A 26167-nucleotide genomic window follows, 5' to 3' on the forward strand; every position below is an offset into this window, starting at 1 on the left:
AGGTGGTGGAAATGTCGTTGGATGATTTGGTTTATGCGAAGGTTGGTAGGGTGGAAGGTGAGCACCGAGGTGTTCTGTCCTTGTTATGGTTGGAAGGGTGGGGTCTGAGGGCAGGGGTGTGGGATGTGGACGAGATGTGTTGAATGGCATCTTTAACCGCGTGGGAAGGGAAATTGCAGTATCTAAAGAAGGAGGCCATCTGGTGTGTTCTGTGGTGGAACTGGTCCTCCTGGGAGCAGATATGGCAGAGGCGGAGGAATTGGGAATACGGGATGGCATTTTTGCAGGAGGTAGGGTGGGAAGAGGTGTAATCCAGGTAGCTGTGGGAGTTGGTGAATTTGTAAAAAAAAAAATAATGTTGGTGTCAAATTGGTCGTCATTAATGGTGATGGAGAGGTCCAGGAAGGGGAGGGAGGTATTTTAAGGTCAGGGTGGAATGTGTTGGTGAAGTTGATGAATTGCTCAACCTCGTTGTGGGAGCATGAGGTAGCGCCAATGCAGTCATCAATGTAGCGGAGGAAGAGGTGGGAGTGGTGCCGGTGTAACTGAGGAAGATGGACTGTTCTACGTAGCCAACAAAGAGACCGGCATAGCTGGGGCCCATAGGGTGCCCATGGCTACCTCTTTGGTCTGGAGGAAGTGGAATGATTCAAAGGAGAAATTGTTGAGGGTGAGGACCAGTTCAGCCAAACGAATGTGTGTGTTGGTGGAAGGGTACTGTTGGGGACGTCGGGAGAGGAAGAACGGAGGGCTTGGAGGCCCTGGTCATGGCGGATGGAGGTATCAAGGGATTGGATATGCATGGTGAAGATGAGGCATTGGGGGCTGGGGAAACGGAAGTCTTGGAGGAGAATGGAGGGCATGGATGGCGTCTCGACCGTATGTGGGGAGTTCCTGGACTAGGGGGGATAGGACAGTGTCGAGGTAGGTAGAGATCAGTTCAGTGGGGCAGGAGCATGCTGAGACAATGGGTCGGCCAGGATGGTCAGGCTTGTGGATCTTGGGAAGGAGGTAGAACCGGGCAGTGTGGGGTCCCCGGACTACGAGGTTGGAAGCTTTGGGTGGGAGATCTCCTGAGGCGATGAGTTTCTGTCTGGTCTGGGAGATGATGGTTTGGTGATGGGGGGGGTGGGGTCATGGTCGAGGGGAGTGGTAGGAGGAAGTGTCTTTGAGTTGGCGTCTGGCTTCAGCGGTGTAGAGGTCAGTGTGCCAAACTACCACTGCACTCTCTTTATCCGCTGGCTTGATGGTGAGGTTGGGATTGGAGCAGAGGGAGTGGAGGGCTGTGCGTTGAGGGTGAGAGGTTGGAGTGGGGGATGGGGGTTGACAGGTTGAGGTGGTTAATGTCCCGAGAAGTCAGCAATCTGCTGTTGTAACTAGTAAGCAATTCTGAATCCTGTATCCAAAATTTCCAGCCTCCATTCCTTCCGTGTACAAGAAAGGAATTGTCAGACCTCCAACATTTGTAGGCTTCCATCACAAAAGACTGAAGTGTAGCAGGGGATTTTTGCTTTTTTTTAAAATGTTAAGAGCATGCTGTCTCTTTGAATGAATCGATTTGAATTAGCTTTATTGTCACATGTACCCAAGCAAGTACTGTGAAAGGTTTAGTTAGTGCATTACAGTACTATCTTAAATACAAAGGTGCCTAGGTACAGATACTTAAGATCAAATTTTTAGGAAGCTGAAACAAATTAGAAAAATAAAGAAATAAATAGTCCAGCATTATAGCTCATAGAAATAAATTAGAAAAGTAAGAAGTTAAAAAGGACAGAATATCAGTCTTTATGATCAAGTCAATTCTGACACCTATCCTCGAGGGCGATCATCACAGTCTTGTTACCACCTGCGCAGGACCTACCAACGTAGGAATTGCCCCACCTTCCATCTCTTCGCTGTCTAGCTCACTGAATCCACACTCGCCCCACGGCCAAGAGTCTCTGGCTCCGCAGCCAGACCAGGCTGCAAGGCCAGGACATCTGTGGTGCATGGGATTTCAGGATGAGGCTAAGGTGGATGATCCACTCAATACAGCTGGCAGACGATGCTTGCAAATGCTTCAGCCTTTTTTTTTGCACTTATGTGCTGGGCCTCCGCCATCATTTAGAATTGGCACACTGTGGAATCCCTGCCTCTCCAATTACGTAATTGTCTAGCATTGTTCGCTGCTGAATTTTGAGGACTATAGAGCTTAGGTCTGATTGGATTTGTTGTATGGATTGTTTTAATACTTTCTATTGTATGCTGCTTCGTTAGCTATAAGTAGTTTGAGAGATTCTGTGACTTTAGAAAGCACTGTGTAAATGCCCATATGTCTTTCTTTGGCTTTGGAGGAATGTATGTACTGAGTGCACGTTTTTATCTTTTTAATCTTTTTGTTCCACTGTTGTAAAAGAAGCCAGGTTGTGCACCTGTTTTTTTTCCACTAAGCTAATGTTTCATTGATCCTTACATCAAACCTCTTGTGGCCAAACTTAACCTAAAGTTACTATATTTTACATTAGGATTAACCTCGGCACAAGGGCCTTTTCTGTGCTATACTTTTCTATGTTCTATGTTTAACATTTTAACCAGCCTTTTTGTAAAAGATAGGTAGTAAAATTTATAGTATTGTTATTTACGCCTTTCAGTCCAAAAATGCTCTCAAGAGTTGCAGGTATCTTAAATAAGAAAATAAGATTGTTGCAGAGATTTCCATATAATTTTGTGGTCCAGTAAATCTGATCTTGTGTACATGTTAATTTGGGATCTAAAATGTGTATAACAGATGTATGCAATAATGGCTGACTACGCTGTAGTCTATGCTAGAAAATCAAACTGAATCAGAATCCCATCTCTCCTGTGTCACAGATGCAGCATGGAATTATATGAATTCTGGGTATGCTAATTTAACCAACTTCCATAAACAATTTATTTTGAAGTACCTTTGGAAGGGACTAAGGCAAGTTAATAATTCTAAAGCAAAACTGAAGCTCCAACAAATGTTACCCCCAAACATTAGTCCATTATTCTTCTATTGAATGCTGATCGTCATTCAGGAAGCTGGAATTTGTGATTGTAATAATAGTTGATTTACAGTTAACATATGCTCATTTGACATTTCTCTGTCTACTATTTTGACAGAGGTATCTGAATCAGTTGGTCAAATTGAGTTACAACACACATCTAGAGCAAGTGGGACTCAAAATGTGGATCTCTTGATTCAGAGGTAGAGACACTACCACTGCAGCATGAGCCCTACTATTTGGATGGAAGGTTAAGCTGTGAAATATGATCATATAGTACTCATCATTAAAGAAAGTTATTTGAATGTGTTCAGGATTTGTCTCCTCCCCTCACCAACAGTAATGTGTGATGTTTACTCTTCGGACTTGGTCAAAACTATATTTTTTAATATCAGAAGTAATGCTATTAAACACACATCCTTTCTTTTTAAAGACAGCTGAAGTGCAAAAATTCAGCTTGCAAGAAGAGGGCTAAATTTTGTGCTTGGAAGTGAACCTGGTCTGACTGCAGGTGTGCAATCTAACAATTATTCCTTGCCTTAGCCGGATGTTGATTGTGTTGTGGAACACACCACGACTACCACACGATAACAATCGTAGCATCGTGAATATGTAAATAAATTGAAAGCTACTTTTTATGGTTACAGAATATAGTCAGACATCCCTAATCAGCCACATTTTCTGTAACGTCAATCAGACTAAATATGGTGATCTTTGATTCTTCAAGTAAAACATCAGTATTCTAATTTTGTTTGTTTTATTTATGAATTCTGGCAATTTTGCAAAAGTGATAGTGGAAATGTTCAAATAAAGCAATTTAAGGAATTTAGTCTTGCTGCAACTACATTTTTTCTGAATCTTCAAGTATTTTTAAAAAAATACCTTTTAATCAGAAAAGTAATGACCATGTTTAAGGAAGGTCCTTTTGATGACATAGTAACATAAAAGTTTGGATTAGGAATGGGCCATTCCACTTGATAAAATCATGACTGATCTGGTTGTGAGTTTATGCTCGTGTCCCCTGCTACATCCTTTAACTCCCTTGCCAGTTAAGAATCCATATTGGCCTTAAAACTACTCAGTTATACAATCTGCACTGCTCTCGGAAAGAAATCTCCACAGACTTGCACCCTCGACGAAAGCATTTCTCCTCGTCTCCATCATAAATGGCAGAACCCTTATTTTTAACTTTGTTTCCCTTCTTTTATACTTTATCCCTTGCACTACATAACAGCATTTAATATCTTTTCCTAATCACTCATTGTATCCACGTGCTAATTCTTTGTAACTCTCATTCTCTTTATCTCCTAAGTTCTGCACACTCTCTCTATTTAATTAATATGCTGCTTTTCTACTGTTTCTACCCAAATTACATATTTCCATATTATACTCCATTTAAACAATGTTTGCCCAATCACTTAACTTACCTATATTCCTTTGCAAGCTCCTTAGATCCTCTTCACAAATTTTACTCCTCCCTAACTTTATGTCAACAAGTTAAGCAACCATGCATTCAGTCCCTTCATCCAAGTCCGTGACACAGATTGTAGATAGTTGAGACCCTAGCACTGATCCTCGTGGCAGTCCACTTCGAGTCATAGAGATATATAGCAAGGAAACAGACTTTTTGGTCCAACTCGACCATGCTGACCAAATATCCTAAACTAATCTAGTCCCATTTGCCAGCACTGGCCCATATCCCTCTTAAACCATTTCTGTTCATATACCCATCCAGTTGCCTTTTAAATGTTATAATTGTACCAGCCTCCACCACTTCCCCGGCAGCTCATAAACCATGTACTTATTTGCTCCTGTGCTGTGAGCCTCTCCCACATATGTTCCTCCAAAGTCAACTGTGAATTTCGCTGTTTGTTAATTTTTCTTGGATTTGTTATATCTTCCCAACTTGAAAGTTGCCTGTTTATGCTTATTATTTCGTATTGTCCTGCATGATCAAATTGGATAATAGAAAGGTGCTGAAAGTTTCTGTAGAATATTAAACTTTTTATCTTCCAGAAAACTATTCAGGTGACTTACAAAGCTGATTCATGAAATCAAGTTATGTAAATAGCCCAGGAAAAACATCGCTCACAGCAAGTACAGTCCATGTAGAGAATACGTTACGACAAAACAATATTCTTACAGTTTCAACTGAAAGAAATTAGCTCATGAGAAACAATCAGCTTCCTGATGGATAATGATATTGAACCAACTCATAGTAGCAGGATCTTGCCGATTGTGATCATGATAAAAACAGATGGCTCTCATGGATTGTGAAATTACCTATCACAGAATCAACATGGTAGCAAAGACATATCCAGTTCCACAACTGTAGGATTGCAGACAGAATTGGACAAACATCATTGGTTAGAAAAATTGACTTCTAAAGAGGATATTTACAAATTCTGTTGACTGATGCAAAAACTGATATTTCTTTGTCTGTTACACCAAATGGGCTTTATCAACGCCTAAAGCCATACCTATTGGAATGAAAAATGCAGCAACAACCTTTCAATGATTTACAAACAAGGCCAAAAAGGGATTGTGTTGCTGAGTTGTTACCATTGATGATTTAGTTGATTTGTATTTATTTGTTCATGTCACATGACATGTGCAAGTCACCACAAGCTACTTTAATTCAGATAATAATTAAGAAATCTTGCAGGCAAGTACTGAAACAATGGTTTAAACTTTAATACATGTAGCAACCAAAATGTGATCCCTTAAGTAAGCAAGTTAAGCCTCACAATTCAACTTGGCTATTGCTTGATTAATGGTGGAATTTAGTTACAATTCTAACCAAGAGAGTCTGTCCCTGGAAGTGTCCAGGGTTTGATCCTTGTGCAGTGTTGTTCTTCAAGGTTTTGCTAAATTGTTCTGGTGTTGAATTCTTTATATAATTTTCTCTTTCAAGTTTGTGGTTTGACAGTACTGATGATTCTTTAAATTCTTGAACCCCAGTATTGATTACACGTTTGGAGACCTCATGTCTGTGACTTGTTGCCTTATCAGAAGTAGCTCCCCAGTTCCTTTGTTACATCAACCTGAACTGTCTTTGTAAGATAGCCAGTCCTGCAATTTACCCTTTTTACTTCAGGACATTCCTTCTGCAGGCAGTCTTAATTGCCCATTTGTCATGAGGCAGCAGATCATTAAGGAGTGTTACCCCTGTCTGCCTTGAAACAGTTTATATTGCTTTGACTCCTTCCCAGGGATGGTTAGTTATCATGTTGCTTTTAATTCCTTTATAACATTTCTGCTTGTCCCTTTTCATCTTGGGAAACGATTTATTCCAGAAAGAGTCATTGCTGATTCTTTCAATCCATTATTGGGCAACATGGTGGATGAGTCATTTGCACTACTGCTTCACAGTGTTGGGGAGCCAGTGTTCGATTTCCCCCTCCAGGTGACTGTCTGTCTGTGTGAAGTTTGCACATTCTTCCCATGTCTGTGTGGGTTTCCTCCCACCGTCCACAAATGTACAGGTTATTTGGATTGGCTGCACTAAATTGCCAGTAGTGTCCAGGTACATGCAGGGTAAATGGATTAGCTAGAGGAAATGCAGGGTTACAGGGATAGGGTAGGTAGGTGGGTGGGATGTTTTCGGACCCGATGAGCCAAATGGCCTACTTCTGCACAGCGATTCTGTCATTCTAAGTTATTAAAGTTCTGAAATTTACATTGATAAATCACTGGTGTTGCATAATTTATTGCCCAACCCTATTTGCCCGAAGGGTTGTTAAGAATCACCCATATTGGTGTGGGTCCAGACCAGACAAGGATGGCAGGTTCCTAAGAAAGATTAGTGAAGTAGATGGGCTTTTATGACCATTGACAACAGTTTCATGGTCCTTCTTATACTGTTTACTCCAGATTTATATTGAATTCAAATTCCACCATCTGCCATAGCAGGATTCAAATCTAGATCTCCAGAAAATTATCTGAATCCCTGGATTAATAGCTCTAGTGATAATTCTACTAGGCCTCCCGTCTCCCCTATTTGTGTTCAGCTAAACCTGGGAAAAACATTTACGACATTTTGAAGAAACTGCTGGATTAGTTACAAAGAGCCAATTCGATGATAAATCTACCTAAAATTGAATTTGTAAAAGTATAAATGACTGACTTGGTCCACACTAGAACAAAGCCAGTTAGCATCCAGAGGAGCAAAAATAAAAAGGATTTTGGCTTTTTCTGTGCAGAACACAAAATGCAAATTATGCAATATATGATATGAGTGAATTTTCAGAAATTTGCAGTGAATTTCAGAAGTAGTTGCACCATTGACAAGTTTGTTAAAGTATAGGTAGAAATTTGAATGGACAGAAGCCAGTGTTAAATTGACATCTCTTGTGACGATTGCAGTGGTTTAGCACTACCAAACTTTGAGCCATTTAATCTGGTTGATGCTATCAATAGCTGCATGTGTGCCATTTTGCTGCAGAAAGAATGCAATGGGGATTGAACACCCAGTTGATTTTTAATCTTACAAGCTGAACTTGTATAAACAAATATTCACTGAAGATAAGGACACTGAGCCTGGTACTGGCTTTACAACATTTTGAAGTCAGCATATCCAACAACCCTGCAGAAACATTTACTTGTACAGCCCATAATTATCTCAAATGTTTTATTGGGTTTAATGCTGCAACCATAAATTTGAAAATGATTTGTATTGTAGAAACAGACAACAGAAAACTTTGATCAAAAGGGATTTGTGTAAAATAGGCTTGATTATGAAAGTCTGAGTGCTTAATCCCTGGTAACATACTGTTATTGGACATTTGAAATTTAGATTTTATTGTCATGTGCTCAAGTACAGGGGTACAGTGAAAAGTGTGTAATGGTGCTAGATAAGTACCTAGGTACAAAAAAAGTTTGTGTACAAATTTATAAGAGAAACAAAAATTAAAAAGCTAAACATTATTTCATAGAATAGAAGAAGAATAAGCGTTATAGTGTACATTAAAGTCTTTCATAGCTTATTCTTTTACTTTCCTAGTTTAAACTAAAAATTCAACAATCTTTGAGTCCTCTGCTTATCTCACTCTCTGGGAGACCTAGCTGTCGGTTCTCAAAGCAGCCACCACAGATACTGTTGTTGCTGCTGAAATTGCCACCTCACCGATGTCCCCCGATGCTTCGGGAACATGCCCGGGCTGAGCCAAGACACCATCTTGAGCTGCCAAGAGACAGATCAACGTACCACTGAGAAACCAGGCTGAGAGCCATTGAGAAAACAAGCCCGGAACCTGCCACAAGCTGTCGAGAGCCGCCACGCTGTCTAGAGACCATGCCTGGGACCGACCCCAAGGCACATGAGATCAGGCTGAGGGGCACCACTGTCAGTCGAGAGTTCAGGCCAGCATCCACCAGGTGCCGATGAGGTCAGGCCGAGAGCTGCCATCAGCTGAGACCAGGCCTAGTACCTGTCACAAGCCATCGGGAGACCAGGCTGAGTGACACCATACCAACAAGTGACTAGGTCCCAGATCCACAGAGAGACTAAAGGGGGGGAAAGAGAGAGAACAGAAGGAGCAGAGGTGCTTTAGTTGGAGCATCCTATTCTACTTCCATCTCGACTGGAAGTATTGAAATGAATGCCTCTCAAAGATACCTTTATCTTTGGACGTATGATGAACTTTTAGATGATTTGGGAATTTGGAAATAAATGGGTTTTATTTCACTGTTGTGAAGTTCTGACTTTTAAAATCTAAGAATGAGTAAAAAATTAATTTGGAACAATTTAAAAAAAAACTATATGAATTAAGTTCAGGAGTTAGCAAGCTATTTGGGAAGATTGTAAACAGCCAGGAATTAGGTGGAACAGATATAATGCATGGAAAAACAGATAGCTAGGAACCACAAGTTGTTTTATTTTTGAATGATACATAGTCTGTTTAATATGTTCAGTGCCTGGCCAACACATGGTAACTAAATTGCAAACAAATGAAATTTGTGATTTATCATGCCAGATTTGACTCTGGAATCTGACTTGTTCAGTATTTTCTTGTGTGTGAGGCTGAACCAGACTATTTGCAATGTTGGTGCCATATTTGACCACAAGGTGAGCTGCCAACCTCTTGTTCAATCCATCAGTAAGACTTGTCATCTCCACAATGTCATTTAATTTGCCCATACTTCTCGTTACCTGTTGCTGAAACTTTCATCCATGTTACATCTAGTCTAGATTGTTCCAACACAACTGAATTGTTTCAAGCATTCTATTCTCCATAAACTTAAAGCCATTCAAAATTCTGTTCTTACAGCATTCATTCATGCCCCTGTTAATTGCCAACTAAAATTGACTCCCACTTAAACAGTCCCTCGAGATTAAAATTATCGTTCTTGGTTTTAAATTCCTCCTTGGATTTGTTCCTTCATATCTCTTTAGTCTCTTCTGACCTTACGACCTTCCAAGATCGATGTACTTGTCTAATTGTGGCCTCTGAGCATCCCCAATTTTAATTCCTCCACCATGGTGACCATTACTTCATCCCCAAAAACCTAAGCTTTGTCATCTCCTCCCTAAACATCTCTACATTTCTTTGCACCTTTTAAAATGGCCCTTACAATCTATCTCTTTAATTAACTAAGCTTTTGGTCATCTGTCTGATTGATGTTTTAACAACTCCATGTCAAATTTAGCTTTCTATCACTCTTGTGGATTACCATAGAAGGTAATGTTCTATGTAAGTGCCAGTTATTGATAATTGCTGATTTGCTTTTTCAATCTGAGAGTTTTTTCTTCCTGAAAATCAAATGGCTTTTGTGTCTCATAGACTTTAAATTAACTTGCTATTCCCTTCCGTCTGTCACAGCATTCGTAACTCAAATAAAGCAAATTCTACCCCTCTGTTGTTTTTTGTATTTGTGGTGTAGATGTGAAAATTTGAGTAGTGGAAGTGCCAGCTGTAAAAATTTTAAATACTGAGGTTTTAAAAAAGGATTAATGATAATGTTTTCATCGAAAACCTTTCTGATTTTGTTTGTTGTTGTGAAATAATTTATCCTTTTGAGTTACTGTGATCAATGCTCTAAAGATTTTCAATGAATCATGTGTATTTTGTTAGGGTATTTGTTTTGTCCACCTGAATCAAGTTGGTCCTTTTACAGTTTGTTTTGAGGCACGTGGGCTTAAGTTTCAAAGTCACGATCTTCCACCTATCTAAAAGTAAGAGGTGACCTAAATTATTTTTAATACTGCACTTCAGATTGAAGTCTATCAGTAAAATGGTTTACGATTTTGTTTTGTTGTTGAATCTAATCAGTGTCTCAATTGACTTGCTTTCCTGAAGATTAAGCTGTGTACAAATTACATTTTTTATTAAATATGTTAACTGTAAATAATATGCATTAATAACCATCGTTTTAAATAAGAATATGCAAACTATGCTGTGACAGTTGCACAGGTAGCACAATTAAGATATCTCTTCACAGCCGGTGTTGTGTTTAAAGTTAGCACAGTGTTTTGTTGAAATGGCATTATCTGCTTTATAATTTTGAATTAATTATATCCTTGCAAAAGAAACACCATTATTTAGCTAACAAGAGCTGTTGATATGTGTATTTATCTGGATGACTGCATAAAAGCTTTTCATGAGTTAGTTGAAATCAACAAATTGGCCCTGTTCACAAAAGTGATGTAGTAAACTGGAGTTTGAAGGTGTGACTGACTCAAAAATATTGCACTTATTACAATGAGTGGGAACTGCAAATGTAATGCACTGTGCCATAAGTATCACGTTTCATATTCCTTAAATTTAAAAGTTCAAAATCAATCTTTTCTTTCCCAAGTAAAGATCAAGTAAAATGGTCACCATATTAAAAATGAATTAATGTTTGAGTGAAATTGTCAAGGCTAAAGCCATGACACATTTTATTCAGGCTAACTTATTCTACTTTGTTCAAAACACTTAACCGATTCCAGAAACAATGTGCTACCTCTGTAAGTGCTTCATTTGTTACGTTACAAAATTGATTTGAAGCTAACTCTGTCTCAATAGTTTTCTGAAGGAAATCTTGTTCTATGGTGCTCCTTTCAGCTTTTGATTCTTACAATGTGACATTTGCTCCATGTAGTGCCATCACAACTGTGCATTAGACATTTATATGTAGGCATTAAACCAAATACACAAAACAGATGAAGTTTCTAGTCATAGTCTTGATGGCATACTGTTTTGTGCCACAAAGATATTAAGCAGTATTCTGTCCTACAACAAATGTGTCGAAGAACATAGTGGATTTGCCTGACTTTCTATTTAAGTTGTATGATCATGAAATTTCATAATTTTTTTTAAACGCAGTGCTGAGTAGAAAGTAGCTTTATTTTTATGGATGACAATTAAAGCAACATACCGTCAGCAACTTTCATTTTGTTTCTTTTCTTATAGATCATTGGCCCTCGTTCCGTGCCATGGGTGCGATCCTTTTTAGACAAAATGACAACACACCAGCAGAGCCTGTTCAAGTTCATTGCGTACAATGAGATTCTCTTGATGCCTGCAGCTGTCTTTATGTTATTTGGGTAAACATTAAATCTAGATTTCATGGCATTGTTATTGTAGCCTGTTTAATCCTGAAAGCACTAATTTAGTTCTTTTAATAACATTGCTTTGACTGAAAATGTGCATTAGATGACATTTGATATTTCAGGTAGCTTCTATCCACTTCATACAGGGTGTGGTGTGTGTGACGATGTTAGGTATTTACATGGTCATTGCTGCTTCTCTCGGTTTGCATGCAAATTGTCCACAGCATAAATGACAAAAATTGACTAAGTATGAAAAGAATAGCCATTCTATATAATCACAAATATTGAATAGCTTTTGAAAAATATTTGTGTGTGTGCATGTGTTATCATTGTCTCTGAACTGAAACTTACTGGAAGAATACTACAAAAAGTATCTTTTACTGAAAATAACTCTGGATTATGAAATTTCAGTTCTTTGGTGCCCATTTTTTTGGGTGCTTAAACTTCCTAAGAGTGCTGAAAGTGTGTCCATGGTATGCATGAAGAATTCTGCTATGAATCATGTTTGATGTATTATTGAGAGGCTGCAACCATATGCACAGTGAACATGAATGGAGTATGCAAAGCAGGCAGATCATGATGTCAGTCAGGTGAACAGTGCTAATTTGGTGCCAGCACTGCTATTTTGGATTGCCATTCTTGATCTTGCATGGCTGAATATGCATTCAGCAGCACCACCATTGTTTAAAGGAATCATTAACAACTTACGAGGTGGTTGCTAATTTTGTGTTAGCTGTTGCTGAATTTATAGAAGAATTCAGTACTTTGTTACTGTAAATTAGCTGTATAGCTAAGAGCTGGACTTCGATAAGGCTGAAGAGAAAAAGATTACATTTTAAAATTGTCCAGACAGACCAACAAATCAGTGAATTTGTCCCCAGTAGACCTGAAGAGTCTCTCAAGGGCATTGAAATGAAAGAAGTGGAAATTGAGAGTGTATGAATATGAGGAAAAAGCAGGAGAGATCCAGAGCATGGCAAGCATAGGAGATAAAACATGATGAAAAGCAGACAGCTCTGAGAAGGACTGGCTGGGTGGACAACATCACAGACAGGACTGAGAGATTGACAACAGCGTGCAGAATTACTATCAATGGAGAGAGATGCTTGCATACCCTCTTATTCTTTGATTAATCATGGATGAATGGGGTTTGTTAAATGTTGTTTAAGTCTCCAGTGAATGAGCTGGCACACACTGAAGGACTTAGTCCCGACTTCAAGGTTTCTGCCGAATCTAATTGCACCCACACATGCATGTAGTCAAAACCTTTATCATAGGATGCCTAACAAATCTAGTGCAATTTTTCATGGAAGTAACCAAGTGTTTGGATGAGGGTAGGGAGATTGATGTACTATATATGGATTTCAGCAAGGCTTACTTTGTCACCGTCCCACATGGGAAACTGATAAAGAAGATAGAAGCTTTTGGCATATAGGGTAAATTGGCAAGTTAGATCTAAAATTGTCTGAGTGACTAGAGACAGAAGGTGATGGTAGAGGCTGTTTGTGCGTCTGTAGCCCAGTATGCAGTAGTGGGGTGGCACAGTGGCTCAGTGGTTAGCACTGCTGCCTCACAGCACCAGGCTCCCAGGTTCGATTCCAGCCTTGGGTGACTGTGCGGAGTTTGCACATTCTCCCCGTGTCTGCGTGGGTTTCCTCCGAGTGCTCCGGTTTCCTCCCACAGTCCAAATATGTGCAGGCCAGGTGAATTGGCCATGCTAAATTGCCTGTAGTGTTAGTCAGATGGTCAGGTGCATTAGTCAGATGGAAATGTGTTAGTGCATTAGTCAGGTGCATTAGTCAGATGGAAATGGGTCTGGGTGGGTTGCTCTTCGGAAGGTCGGTGTGGACTGAGTTGGGCGAAGGGCCTGTTTCCACACTGTAGGGAATCTAATTAATCTAATCATATCACAGAGATGAGTGCTGGTTCAGTTATTGTTTGTGATATTCATAAATGACATAAATGAGAATATTGGGGGTAGAACAAGTAAGTATGTGAATGACAAGGATCGGCCGGGTGGTTGACAGTGAGGAGGAAGATGTTGGTTACTGGAGGATATATACAGATTTGATAGTTGGACATATCAGTGACAGATGGAATTTAACCCTGATAAATATGATGTGATGCAGTTTGGAAGAAGGAACAAGACGAAAGGAGTACCCAATGAATGACAAGACATGAAGAAGCTCAGAAGAACACATGGAGCTTGGGGTGCTTGTCCACAGACCCTTAAAGGTGGCAGGACAGGTTAATAGACTAATTAAGGTATATAGGTTGTTTGCCTTTATCAGTCATTATGTGGAGGTGCCGGTGTTGGACTGGAGTGGACAAAGTTTAAAAAATCTCAACACCTGGTTATAATCAGTCATGGCATATTGAGGCAAATGCAGGGATGTCATATTGAAACTGTAGGGAACTTTGGTTAGGCCTCAGCTGGAGTACAGTGTTCAGTCCTGATCACCATACTATAAGCAAGGATTTGTTTGAAGAGGAAGGGGGAATAATCTTAAAATGAAAGGCAGGAGATTTAAAGGGAATTTGAGGGGTTATAAAAAAATCTTTCACCCAGAGAGTAATGAGTACCTGGAATGCACTGCCTGGGAGTGTCGGAAAACAAGTGCAGGAACGTGGGTTGAGAGTAGATAATAATAGTATATTTTTGGTAGTACAGACTCCAGGGGCCATAAGCCCTCTTCTGTACTGTATTGTTCTCCAAGCATTCTCCTTGGAATACAGCAAAACAAAACGAATGAGCCAGAGACAGAGACCAGGGCAAGCTGCAGGAAGAGGGTAGAGAATGGGGAAAAAGGGTCTCAACAGAAGGCATGTCCACCCACAGTGTCCAGGAAGTAATTCTCACCTGAATCAACCTTAATGAAATATCTGTGCTTCAGTAAGGATGCCTTCATTGAAATCTGTCGCCTGTTGCAATCTCAATATCGCAAGGACAGCTGATGTGAAAGTTACCATAAACTTTTATGCATTGGGCTCCTTCCAGAATATACAGCATGTATGGCAAGAAGGCAGTGCTGAATTCATTGTGCTGAAACAGTGATTTCAATACTGGGTCGCTCTGGAGAAGCCACCGTGTGTTAGTCAGAGCATGAGTCACAGTTTGTAGTGTTTTGCTACTTGTTACATAATGTGTTCATTATGAAGACTCCGCTCATGTCACCAGCTGTACAGCAAGTACTTAAAGGTGGAAGAGAAAGGGAGAAGGTATTGTAAGCATTGAAGCACAAAAAGTTATGGTACAGGAGGAGACTATTTGCACCAATGTATCTGCACAGTGTGAAAAAGAGCTGTTAAGTTTAACCCTACCTTGCAGCTCTTGACACGTAGTCCTGTATGTTATGGTACCTGAAGTACATATCCTTATTTTAAAGGTTTCTGCATCTCCCATACTTTCCAGACTCCTAGTCATCTGGATGGACAAGAAAAAATCTCACTTCCTTTTACCAATTCTTTTGTGCCCTTAATTTTTGATTCTCTTATCGTAAATAGGTCTTTCTTATGTGTTCTGTCTCGGCAATTCCACAATATTATCCATCCCAATCAAATCTTCCAGATTCCTCTGCTCCAAATCAGCCTATCCAATCCTTCATGGCTAAAATTCCCATTTCTGGCAATATCCTCCTCAAATTTCTCTGCACGTATCCAGTGAGCTCTCAAATCCCGTAATGTGTCGACCAAAACCATAAACAATACTTTAGCTGTGTTCTAACTTGTGTTTTATCCGGTTCTAGCACAACCTTCATGCTTTTAATGCTGTACCTCTGCTAAAAGAATGGAGTATCCCATATGCCATCTGAACTATATTATCTGTGTGTCTACCTTCAGGAATATGTAGATATGCACCCCAAAGTCCTTTTAATCCTCTACATTTCTAATTTCTTTTGTATTCTCTTCCCTTGTTTGTCTTTCCCAAATGCATTTCTTCACTTTACTTCTCCAGATTGAATTCCGCATTTCTACCCACCTTTCCAGTCCATTGATACTGGTTGCCAGCTTTCATCTTTGCTGTCAACCACGGTGTGTAGAATAAAACATTTCTAATCATAACATATGGAATGTGGTAGTAAGGTGATTAAAATAAATGTTTCCAATGGTAGATATATTTTCCCTTTAATAGTATCGCTGATTATTATTTTAAGATTATGTTTATATTTTGATAATGACCAATTACTTCAACATAATTCCTGAACTACATTGTGTAAATACATGGAATTGAGGATGCTTGTCTCTTGTAATTGTGAAGATGCTGTTTGGGTATGTGAACACTATACGAATTGTCAAACACATTGAAGTTGACTGTATTGGCCAGTTTCCAGGATTTAGTATCATGTCAACACAGAAAAAGTTTTATAATAGATTCCTGGCATTTATGTCATCTCCTCTTATGGATGATTCTTAACAGGGTCCAGATTTGTCACAGATTTTGTAATGCTGGAGCCCCTTCTCAATCCAGTGTCATGATGATTAATTGTTATATACATGCAGAATGAACAAGTTAAGATATAATCTGTAAGTGAAATAAGTGAACTTAAAGAAAAAATAGTCTAGGAGATGGATAACTTGAGAATTAAAATAGAAGACCAGTGAATGCAGAGGCATAGGATAGTGAATTATTTGAACAAAATGGAGGTTGAGGTAAATGAACAGTAATCTTGTGACCAGCCACAACTGTTTGAACATTGATTTTCTGCAACTGTTTCAAACCACCTTTGTAGCAGAAGGAAGGAATTAGCAGCAGTTTTGCTGAATAATTATACATTCTAAATGATTGGAGGAAGCATTTGGGTGCAGTTTGACTTCTTTACCCTTAGTTATTCATTTAAAGTGCATTTTTTGTTAACAGTTGGCTGCTAAGACAAAATAGGTTTTGTTGGCACACTCCACCCACAGTACTGCATACAATTTTGAGTTCACCAATTCACTCTTACTGATGACCATTCTGTTGTCGTATATGTAAAGCTCCTTATTTCTTACCACAACACCAAAATGTGATGTGTCCATGTTACTAGGCAGTATTTTTACTTTATAACTCAGCAACTTCGACACACTTTTTTTCCCCAAAATGTAATCTTGTGTTTTCACATAATAGTACCTTCCTAACAAGCTTAGGTCGGAGAGAGAGTAACCTTTATAGAGGCTTAGAAAATCATAAGGGAAGTAGATAAAGTGAATAGCAAAGGTCTTTTCTGTAAGGTTGCGTAGGTTTAAAGTGAGAGGGGAAATACTTAAATGGGATTGGAGGGGCAACCTTTCACAGAGAGGATTTGAATTGAATTTGAATGAATTTGAGTTTGTATTGAATTTATTGTCACGTGTACCAAGGCACAGTGAAAAGCTTTGTCTTGCAAGCAATGCAGGCAGATCACATTTTTAAGTAGCATGGATAAGTAAATGATAGGTAAACAGCCGCAAAAACAAAAACACAGTTACAGGCAAACGTTAAGAGTTTGAGAGTCCATTCAGTATTCTAACAACAGTAGGGTAGAAACTATTATGAAACCGGCTGGTGTGTGTATTCAGGCTTCTGTATCTTCTCCCTGATGGTAGAGGTTGTAGAAAAACATTGCCAGGGTGGCTTGGATCTTTGAGAATGCTGGTGGCCTTTCCTTGACAGCGGGCCTGGTGGATGGATTCCATAGATTGGAGGTAGGCCTTTGTGATTGTCCGAGCTGAGTTCGCCACACTCTGTAACTGTCTCCGATCTTGAATGGTACAGTTGCCATACCAGGTAGTGATATATCCAGACAGAATGCTCTCGATGGCGCAGCTATAAAAATTGGCAAGGGTATTCGCCGTCATGCCAAATTTCCTCAGCTGCCTGAGGAAGAAGAGACGTTGTTGGGCCTTTTTAACCAGTGCGTCCACGTGAAGAGTCCAAGATGACCACTCCCAGGAGCTTGACAAACTCCACTCGTTCCACCTCTGTGCTGTTAACATGCAGGGGAGCATGAGTAACATCCCACCAAAAGTCAAAAATGATTTTTGCTTTTGCTGGCATTGAGAGCTAGGTTGTTTTCCGTGCACCATTTTTCCAGGTCTTCCACCTCCTGTCTATAGTCTGTTTCGTCGCCATCTGAGATTCGACCGACTATGGTGGTGTCATCAGTGAACTTGTAAATTGCATTGATCTGGTAGTTGGTGATGCAGTCATGGGTATACAGTGAGTAGAATAGGGGGCTGAGTACACACCCCTGGGGGGCTCCAGTGTTGAGTGTTAGTGATGATGAAATATTGTCCAAAATTTTCACTGATTGTGGCCTGTGGGTCAGGAAACTGAGGATCCAGTTGCAGAGAGTCAGAGATCACGAAGTTTAGTAATCAGTCTGGAGGGGATAATAGTGTTGACTACAGTTCAGCCTTCAATGAGTAGGATTCTTATGTAGCTGTTCTTGGTGTCAAGATGTTTTAGGGAGGAGTGAAGGGCAGGTGATACGGCATCTGACGTGGATCTTTTGATCCAACAGGCAAATTGGAGTGGGTCAAGAGTAGTGGGGAGGCTGGAGTTGACTAATGCCATGACCAGCCTTTCAAAGCACTTTATGACCACCAAAGTTAGAGCCACTGGACGGTAGTCATTGAGACATGCTGCATTAGCCTTCTTAGGCACAGGGATGATGTTGGTCCTCTTGAAATAGGCAGGGAGAGGATGGTGCGTGTATGGACTGAATCACCAGAGGAAGTGATAGATTGCCTTGTATGGACCCTCAGAGCACATTCAAGGGAAAGTTGCTTACATGTCTCATATATTTCAAGATACACACAGTGAATGAAAGCTCATTGCTGCAGAAGTATGGAGTAATTTTGTATCACCATCTAAGTCTTTGAAATGTTTTAATTCCATTACCCTAAGTGGAATTTGATTCTATATGTAATCATTCTGTAAAGAGAGAAAAGTTCACATTTTGTTAGTTGTTATCTGTGCCAACTTGTCATACTGTATTAAATGTAATCGCTTCGCTTGACATAGCTTTCTGCATTTAGAGTTTCTAACCAACATTTTTATTAGACAAGCTCCCCTTTATTTTTTCATTCACATTCCATGACGTTAATGGTAAGTTTATCCATCATTTGGTGTAAATTGTAAGCTTAAAAGTAGCCATTCCCGAATAACATAGTTGGCCAGTAAGCTGTACCACTTGAGAAATACTGTTCTCTCAAAATTTGAAAGGTTTGGCCAGTCTATCTACATGTAGGTGACTACCATTTACTGCATTATTACCATACTGGTAATTCTTAAATTCATGATAATCTATGACTATTTTTGTTATTCTGTCATTTTAATGACATTGCTGCATGTAAGATTTCTCCAAATGGTGTATCAGTTTTTTTTAAATGAGGTAATGAAGTATATGGCAGAGCATTACTGAGATCCAGGCATCTTGCCTGCACTGCTACAATAATTTTGGAACAGATGCTTACTGACTTAAACATCTGAGACCCAGTACTATGTATTAAATTTTGAAGCCTAAGGCAAAATGTTTTTTTCATCCCATCTAAAGTTTTATGATCTTTTGAGGTCCATCATACAGAAATCATCACATATTTGGAAGTCAGTGACAGCTTATTTAGAACAAGGACATTGTACACTGCAGGAAATACCAATAACAACAGCCATCAAAAAGCCCTTTTTTAATACATAACGATATCATCATAATTAGTATATGAAAACTAGTCAATCAAACAATGCATAATTTCTTTGTACTATTGTTGGCCACCTGTGTAAAGTTGGAAGTATTGTAATAAAAAATGACCAAAGGAAAGCATACAAATGGAACAAAAGTAAGAGTATTTATCCATAAAAAGTAGTTGTTTTATGTTAGGAATCCTTGGTTTTCCTACATAGGTCTATGCCCATGATTTTGACTCATCGTGCATAAATTGTGTGTGTGTGTGTGTGTGTGTAAAAAAGCTCAGATGGTAGGTCTAGTTTCCACTTTACTGCTGTGAAGTTGTATTGTGAGGAACTCTCAATAGCATCACGATGGAGTGAGTGACCCTGAGGCTGAGAAGTGGAAGCTTCCTATGGTTTGATCTACTTGATTGCTTCTTAGGACTCATTTTGCACTAATGATGAGATGTGGTTTACCATGAGACATGTTTTACTAACCTGGAAACACAAGATATATATAAATATAACTTTACAAAACTTTTCTTTCCCTCTAATCTTACACTTCCATGCCGACACATTAGTTTAAATTCAGTTTTGGGAGTGCAAGATGCTGAAAGTTTATACTAATCTGATTACTGGTGGTTAAAATGGAGTTGAGGCTGTTCTTCTAGCTCCCAAAGTTTCTGCTTCTTGGTCCTGAAGTTCTCTGGAGTGTGTGTGAAACTCCTTTGATATGAGTGGCTTCTTTTAACCAGTTATTCAGGTTATTTCAGAATACAATGTAATTAGAATAATTGAGTTTCTCAATGTAAATTAGGTTTCTGCCTCAGGAAGGGTATTACAAAAGATAACTTTCAATATTGTAATTTCCCCAATTCTTTGAGACAATCCTATAAGCTGAACTGTTTAGAACACACCAGATGGCGGCCTCCTTTTAAAGACTGCAATTTCCCCTCCCACGTGGTTGAAGATGCCCTCCAACGCATCTCATCCATGTCCTGCGCCTCCACCCTCGAACCCCACCTCTGCAACTGCAACAAGGACAGAACCACCCTGGTCGTCACCTTCCACCCCACCGACCTCCGCATAAAACACATCATTCGCCGACATTTCTGCCACCTTCAAACTGACCCCACCACTAGGGATATATTTCCTTCCCCACCTCTATCTGCTTTCTGCAAAGACCGTTCCCTCCATGACTACCTGATCAAGTCCATGCCCAAACAACCCACCCTCTCCTCCTGACACCTTCCCCTGCCACTGCAGGAATTGCAAAACCTGTGCCCTTACCTTCCTCTCCCACCCCCCACCTCCATCCAATGCCCCATAGGAGCCTTCTACATCCATCAGAGTTTTATCTGTACTTCCACACATGACATTTACTGTATCCATCGCTCCTCATGCGGTCTCTTCTACATTGGGGAGACAGGAGGCCTACTTGCAGAGTGCTTCCAAGAACATCTCTGGGACACCTGCACCAACCAATACCACCCCCACCTTAGTTGAACACTTCAACTCTCCCTCCCACATGGCCAAGGACATGCAGGTCCTGGGCTGCCTCCATCACCACTCCTTAACCACCTGACACCTGGAGGAAAATGCCTCTCTTCTGCCTCAGGATCCTCCAACCACATGGCATCAATGTGGATTTCACCAGTTTCCTCATTTCTGCCTCTTTTCCAAGACCCCAAAGGAGCCTTCCACATCCATCAAAGTTTCACCAGCACTTCCACACATCATTTATTGTATCTGTTGCTCTCAATGCAGTCTCTTCTACATTGGGGAGACCAGACGCCTTCTCACAGAGCGCTTCAGAGAACACCACCCACACCAATCAACCCCACCACCCAGTGGCTGAATATTTCAACTTCCCCTCCCACTCTGCCGAGGACTTGCAGGTCCTGGGCCGCCTCCATCGCCACTCCCTCACCACCCGACGCCTGGAGGAAGAATGCCTCATCTTCTGCCTCAGGACCCTTCAACCCCAGGGCATCAATGTAGACTTCACCAGTTTCCTCATTTCCCTTTCTCCTCCCCCTACCTTACCCCAGTTCCAACCTTCCAGTTCAGCACCATCCTCATGACCTATCCTATCTGTCCATCTTTCTTCCCACCTATCCACTCCACCCTTCTCTCCAACCTGTTACCTTTACCCCCACCTCCATCCACCTATTGCACACTCAGCTATCTTCTCCCCAGCCCCACCATTTAACTCTCCACCCCGAAGCTCCCAGCCTCATTCCTGATGAAGGGCTACTGTGCTTTTCCAGTATCACTCTAATCTTGTCTCAAAAGCAGTTTGACTGAAATTCGGATCTGCTGTTCCAGCCGAAACCTCTGAGCATTGCCTCATCAGAAACTCATTTAATAATCAATTAAGGTGAATGGCTTGCACATCTAACTGGCTTGATTCATTTTCAGAAGTCACACAACACTGGGTTATAGTCCAACAGGTTTATTTGAAATCACAAGCTTTTGGAGTGTAGTGCCTTTATCACATGAAGTGAGAGAAGCACACAAATAAAGAATTTATAGGCAGAGAGATCAAAAGATCATGCGATTGGTCTAAATAGAATGTCGAATAATAAGTCTCTGCAGGTGACCAAGGCTGTCAGATAGTGTGAGTAAAGTGCCAACAGCTGAAGAACAAGCGAAAGGATGGCCTATAATCCGATTCAAATGAGACAGTGAGATAATTTTTAAAAATTAATGTGCTAGAGATCAACCAAATGGCTGGAATAACATGATAGATATAGGAGTCTCGTGCCAAGGGTCTAACCAAAGTAACAAGTAATCCAAAACTGTACAAACTAATTTAAAGTAGAGAGATCATAATTTATCAAGATGATGGTGTCAAATCAGGACAAGGAAGATTTTACAGATGCAGAACAGTGCAGTGTCATCACATGTAGCACAATATGAACCCAAGATCATGATTGAGGCCGTCTTAATGGGTACGGAACTTAGCTATCAGTTTCTGCTCGGTGATTCTGCACTGTTGTGTATCTCCAAAGGCCACCTTGGAGGATGCTTACCTGAAGGTCGGGGGCTGAATTCCTTGACTGCTAGAAGTGTCCCCTGACTGGAAAGTAACATTCCTTCTGGCAATTGTGCAGTGTCCATTCATTCATCTGTTGTTGCAGTGTCATCATGGTCTTGCCAATTTATCATGCCTCAGGGCATCCTTGCCTATGAGATAGACAACATTGGCCAGGTCATATGGGTGTACATGGTGGTCATGTTCCCACCATGAGTATCCATGTTGATGATCTGACACATCTTGCTGAGGTTGCCATGATAGGGTTGTGTTCGATGATGTCCTGAAGGCTGGGTAGATTGCTGTGAACGATGGCCCGTTTAATGTTTGGCCATTGTTTGAAGGTGAGAAATGGAGGCGATGATCTTGGCAAGACACTCATTATCATCGATGGCATGTTGATGGCTGTGAAGAACATGGCATGGTTGCTCTCCTCCAGGGAAGTATTGGATGACAAAGGGTACTCGATCAGTCAGAATCCTGTCTGTCTTCTGAGAATGTTGGTGTGGTTTTTCGCTGTAGCATGTCAGAACTGGTGAGTGATGAATTGAGCATTGTATTCCGTTCTTATGAGGATCTCCTTCAAAATTTTTAGGTGTCCGCACATTCCTCCTCATCTGAGAAGATCCTGTGTATTGTTATAGACTAGGCTTGACCACTCAAAATATTCTTAAGCAGGCAGCCCAGATCATAACTGCAATTTGTTTTGGTAAGTGTACAGTGAAAATTACCCAGTGTAAGTTAGCGAGGTTGACTACCAGGTTTTAAAACAGACAAAAATTTATTCACAAAATTACACAATGAAACACAGAACAGAAATAAAGAACCCCTACAGAAGTCTATCCAAACTACACTTAATTTTGCTGTTCTGAATATACAGAGCTGAAAATGTGTTGCTGGAAAAGCGCAGCAGGTCAGGCAGCATCCAAGGAGCAGGAGAATCGACGTTTCTGGCATAAGCCCTTCTTCAAGAATGAGTAGTGTGTGCCAAGCAGGCTAAGATAAAAGGTAGGGAGGAGGGACTTGGGGGAGCGGCGTTGGAAATGGGATAGGTGGAAGGAGGTTAAGGTGAGGGTGATATGCCGGAGAGGGGGTGGGGTTGGGGGCAGAGAGGTCGGGAATAAAATTGCAGGTCAAGAAGGCAGTGCTGAGTCTGAGGGTTGGGACTGAGATAAGGTGGGGGGAGGGGAAATGAGGAAGCTGGAGAAATCTGCATTCATCCCTTGTGGTGGGAGGGTTCCTAGGTGGGAGATGAGGCGCTATTCCTCCAGGCGTCATGTTGCCATGGTCTGGCAATGAAGGAGGCCAAGGACCTGCATGTCCTTGGTGGAGTGGGAGGGGGAGTTAAAGTGTTGAGCCACGGGGCGGTTGGATTGGTTGGTGCGGGTGTCCCAGAGGTGTTCTCTGACACGTTCCGCAAGTAGGCGGCCTGTCTCCCCAATGTAGAGGAGGCCACATCGAGTGCAGCGGATGCAGTAAATGATGTGTGAGGCCCCAAGGGATCCTTCCATTTCCATCATAAATTCACCTGCACCTCCATACACATCATTTACTGCATCTGCTGCACCCGATGTGGCCTCCTTTACATTGGGGAGACAGGCCGCCTCCTTGCGGAAAATTTCAGAGAACACCTCTGGGACACTCGCACCAACCAACCCAACCGCCCTGTGGCTGAACGCTTTAACTCCCCCTCCCACTCTGCCAAAGACATGCAGGTCCTCCATCGCCAGGCCTTGGCAACACGACGCCTGGAGGAAGAGCGCCTCATCTTCCTCCTAGGAACCCTCCAACCACAAGGGATGAATGCAGATTTCTCCAGCTTTCTCATTTCCTCTCCCCCCACCTTATCTCAGTCCCAACCCTTGGACTGAGGTTAGGTGAATTAGCCATGCTAAATTGCCCGTGGTGTTAGTTGCATTTGTCAGGGGTAAGTGTAGGGGAATGGGTCTGGGTGGGTTGCTCTTCGGAGGGTCGGTGTGGACTTGTTGGGCCGAAGGGCCTGTTTCCACACTGTAGGGAATCTATCTATCTAAAAAAAAACCTTGATTATCCGAATGTGATAGGTGGGCACTACTTCGTTCGGATAATTGATTATTCGGTTATTAGATGCCTTTCCTCAGAGGCTCGGAATTTGTAAAGTCTGCTCCCAGTTCAGGAGATTGCAACAGCGGGCGAGCCTCTGCCCCCCACCCTCCCCAACACCAACCCGTCCAACCCCCCACCGCCCAAACCCCAAACCCTTCCAACCTGACCCCCACCCTCCCCCAACCCCAACACCATGCCCCCCCCCACCCCCATAGCCCCACCTCTTCTCTGGGGCAGCCAGACTGAACACCAATAACAAGACTGCTGTTGCTGGGTAAGTCTCCAAATAGCGCGCGTACACACACCACTTTTTACTGCAACTTTTTGACAGATTCCACGTTTGCCCTGTACAGCACAATGTTGGAGAGATCTGGGGAAGGAGAGGTTTAGGGCTCACCCCTATGTCGAACTCCAGGGAAAGTGCGGGGAGAGAGGGTGGGAGGTCAGTCATTTAGAGTCAGTGCCTGTTTGATCACTGTAAAGAAAAGCCACGATCAGTGGAAACTCATCTTTGATGTAATGTTTCCTTCAGATAATCCAATTTCCGGATAATTGGTATTCAGATAATCGAGGTTCCTCTGTATATCTTTACCTCATTTAATCGAATAACAGGTCATCCCTTTGCTTGTTATTCAGCTGTCGATACTTTACTCACACCATCTTGACACTTTTGATCACCAGCTGAGACTTAGTATTTGACACTGCATGTACACCATTTGTTTGATCTTTTGATTTCTCTGCCTTTGATCTCTCTACCTATGAATTCTTTATCTGTGTGCATCCCTCTCACCACCTGACGAAGGGCAACACTCCTAAAGTTTGTGGTTTCAAATAAGCGTGTTGGACTATAACCTGGTGTCGTGTGACTTCTGACTTTGTCCATTCCAGTCCAACACTGGCAACTGCACATCTTGATTCAATTTGACAGAGAATGTTGTAAGCTCCCTGGTTTAATATCTTCAGTTCCACTGTTTCATTAACACCTATTCAATATAATCAAACAAAGTATCAGGTTTGCATCCCTGGATTAGTGGTGCTGGAAGAGTATAGCAGTTCAGGCAGCATCCAAGGAGCAGCGAAATCGACGTTTCGGGCAAAAGCCCGTCAGGAATTCCTGATGAAGGGCTTTTGCCCGAAACGTCAATTTCACTGCTCCTTGGATGCTGCCTGAACTGCTGTGCTCTTCCAGCACCACTAATCCAGAATCTGGTTTCCAGCATCTGCAGTCATTGTTTTTACCGGGTTTGCATACCTGTCTGACCTGATCCAATTTCCAGCATGCTTTCAGTTGGCCAGTTTTCCCAGAATGCTGTTCAGTTGGCCAATGTTGCTTTCAGTGTCCAAAAGAGCTGTTTTTTTATATAAAACAGACATTTCAATGTCCACAAAATGTAATGTCACATTGAGGCAGAAAATGTATAAATAGCCGCAATAGAACAAAAGCAGGAGGGAAAATATAAATGTCAAAAAAAGTATTATTTGCTAGTGTTTATGCACTTTAGTGTGCATACTAAGAATTTGGAACTAACTGTTGTTTCAGGTAAATTTTAGTGACATATGTGAGAGACACTTGTGTGATGACTAATCAATTTATACCACAATTGGCCAGACTCTGATCTTGGATCAGATGGACCTGTCAGGATCAGCTCTGAAAGGAGAGAATCATTTAGTTTTCTGTCCTTAAACAATGTAATCTGTGGTCAACAACTTAGTCAAGGTTTGCGTTTCGAAAAAATGTTCTTATATCTGAATCCTGTGCCAGCCTTTTGTTTTACTTTCTGCCATATTCTTTTCTTTCTCTTCCAAAGGTGATTTCATTCCATCATACTGATTGCCCTGTGGTGCCTCGAGTATTTGGCTTTCATGCATATGTAAGTCTCTAC

The 26167-nt window shown here is 41.2% G+C and overlaps 1 protein-coding gene across 3 annotated transcripts in view; it reads left to right on the top strand.

Moving 5' to 3' along the window:
- The window catches only part of LOC122557152 (transmembrane protein 33-like), a 158424-nt gene that overhangs the window by 48356 nt on the left and 83901 nt on the right, over window positions 1-26167 (top strand). For all 3 annotated transcript variants that reach the window (XM_043704517.1, XM_043704514.1, XM_043704515.1), the window contains one exon: window positions 11399-11532. In XM_043704517.1, coding sequence (XP_043560452.1) covers window positions 11399-11532 — 134 coding nt within the window. The remainder of the gene's footprint in view (window positions 1-11398; window positions 11533-26167) is intronic.

The sequence above is a fragment of the Chiloscyllium plagiosum genome, chromosome 15 (assembly GCF_004010195.1).
Source record: "Chiloscyllium plagiosum isolate BGI_BamShark_2017 chromosome 15, ASM401019v2, whole genome shotgun sequence".
Taxonomy (NCBI): Eukaryota; Metazoa; Chordata; class Chondrichthyes; order Orectolobiformes; family Hemiscylliidae; genus Chiloscyllium; species Chiloscyllium plagiosum.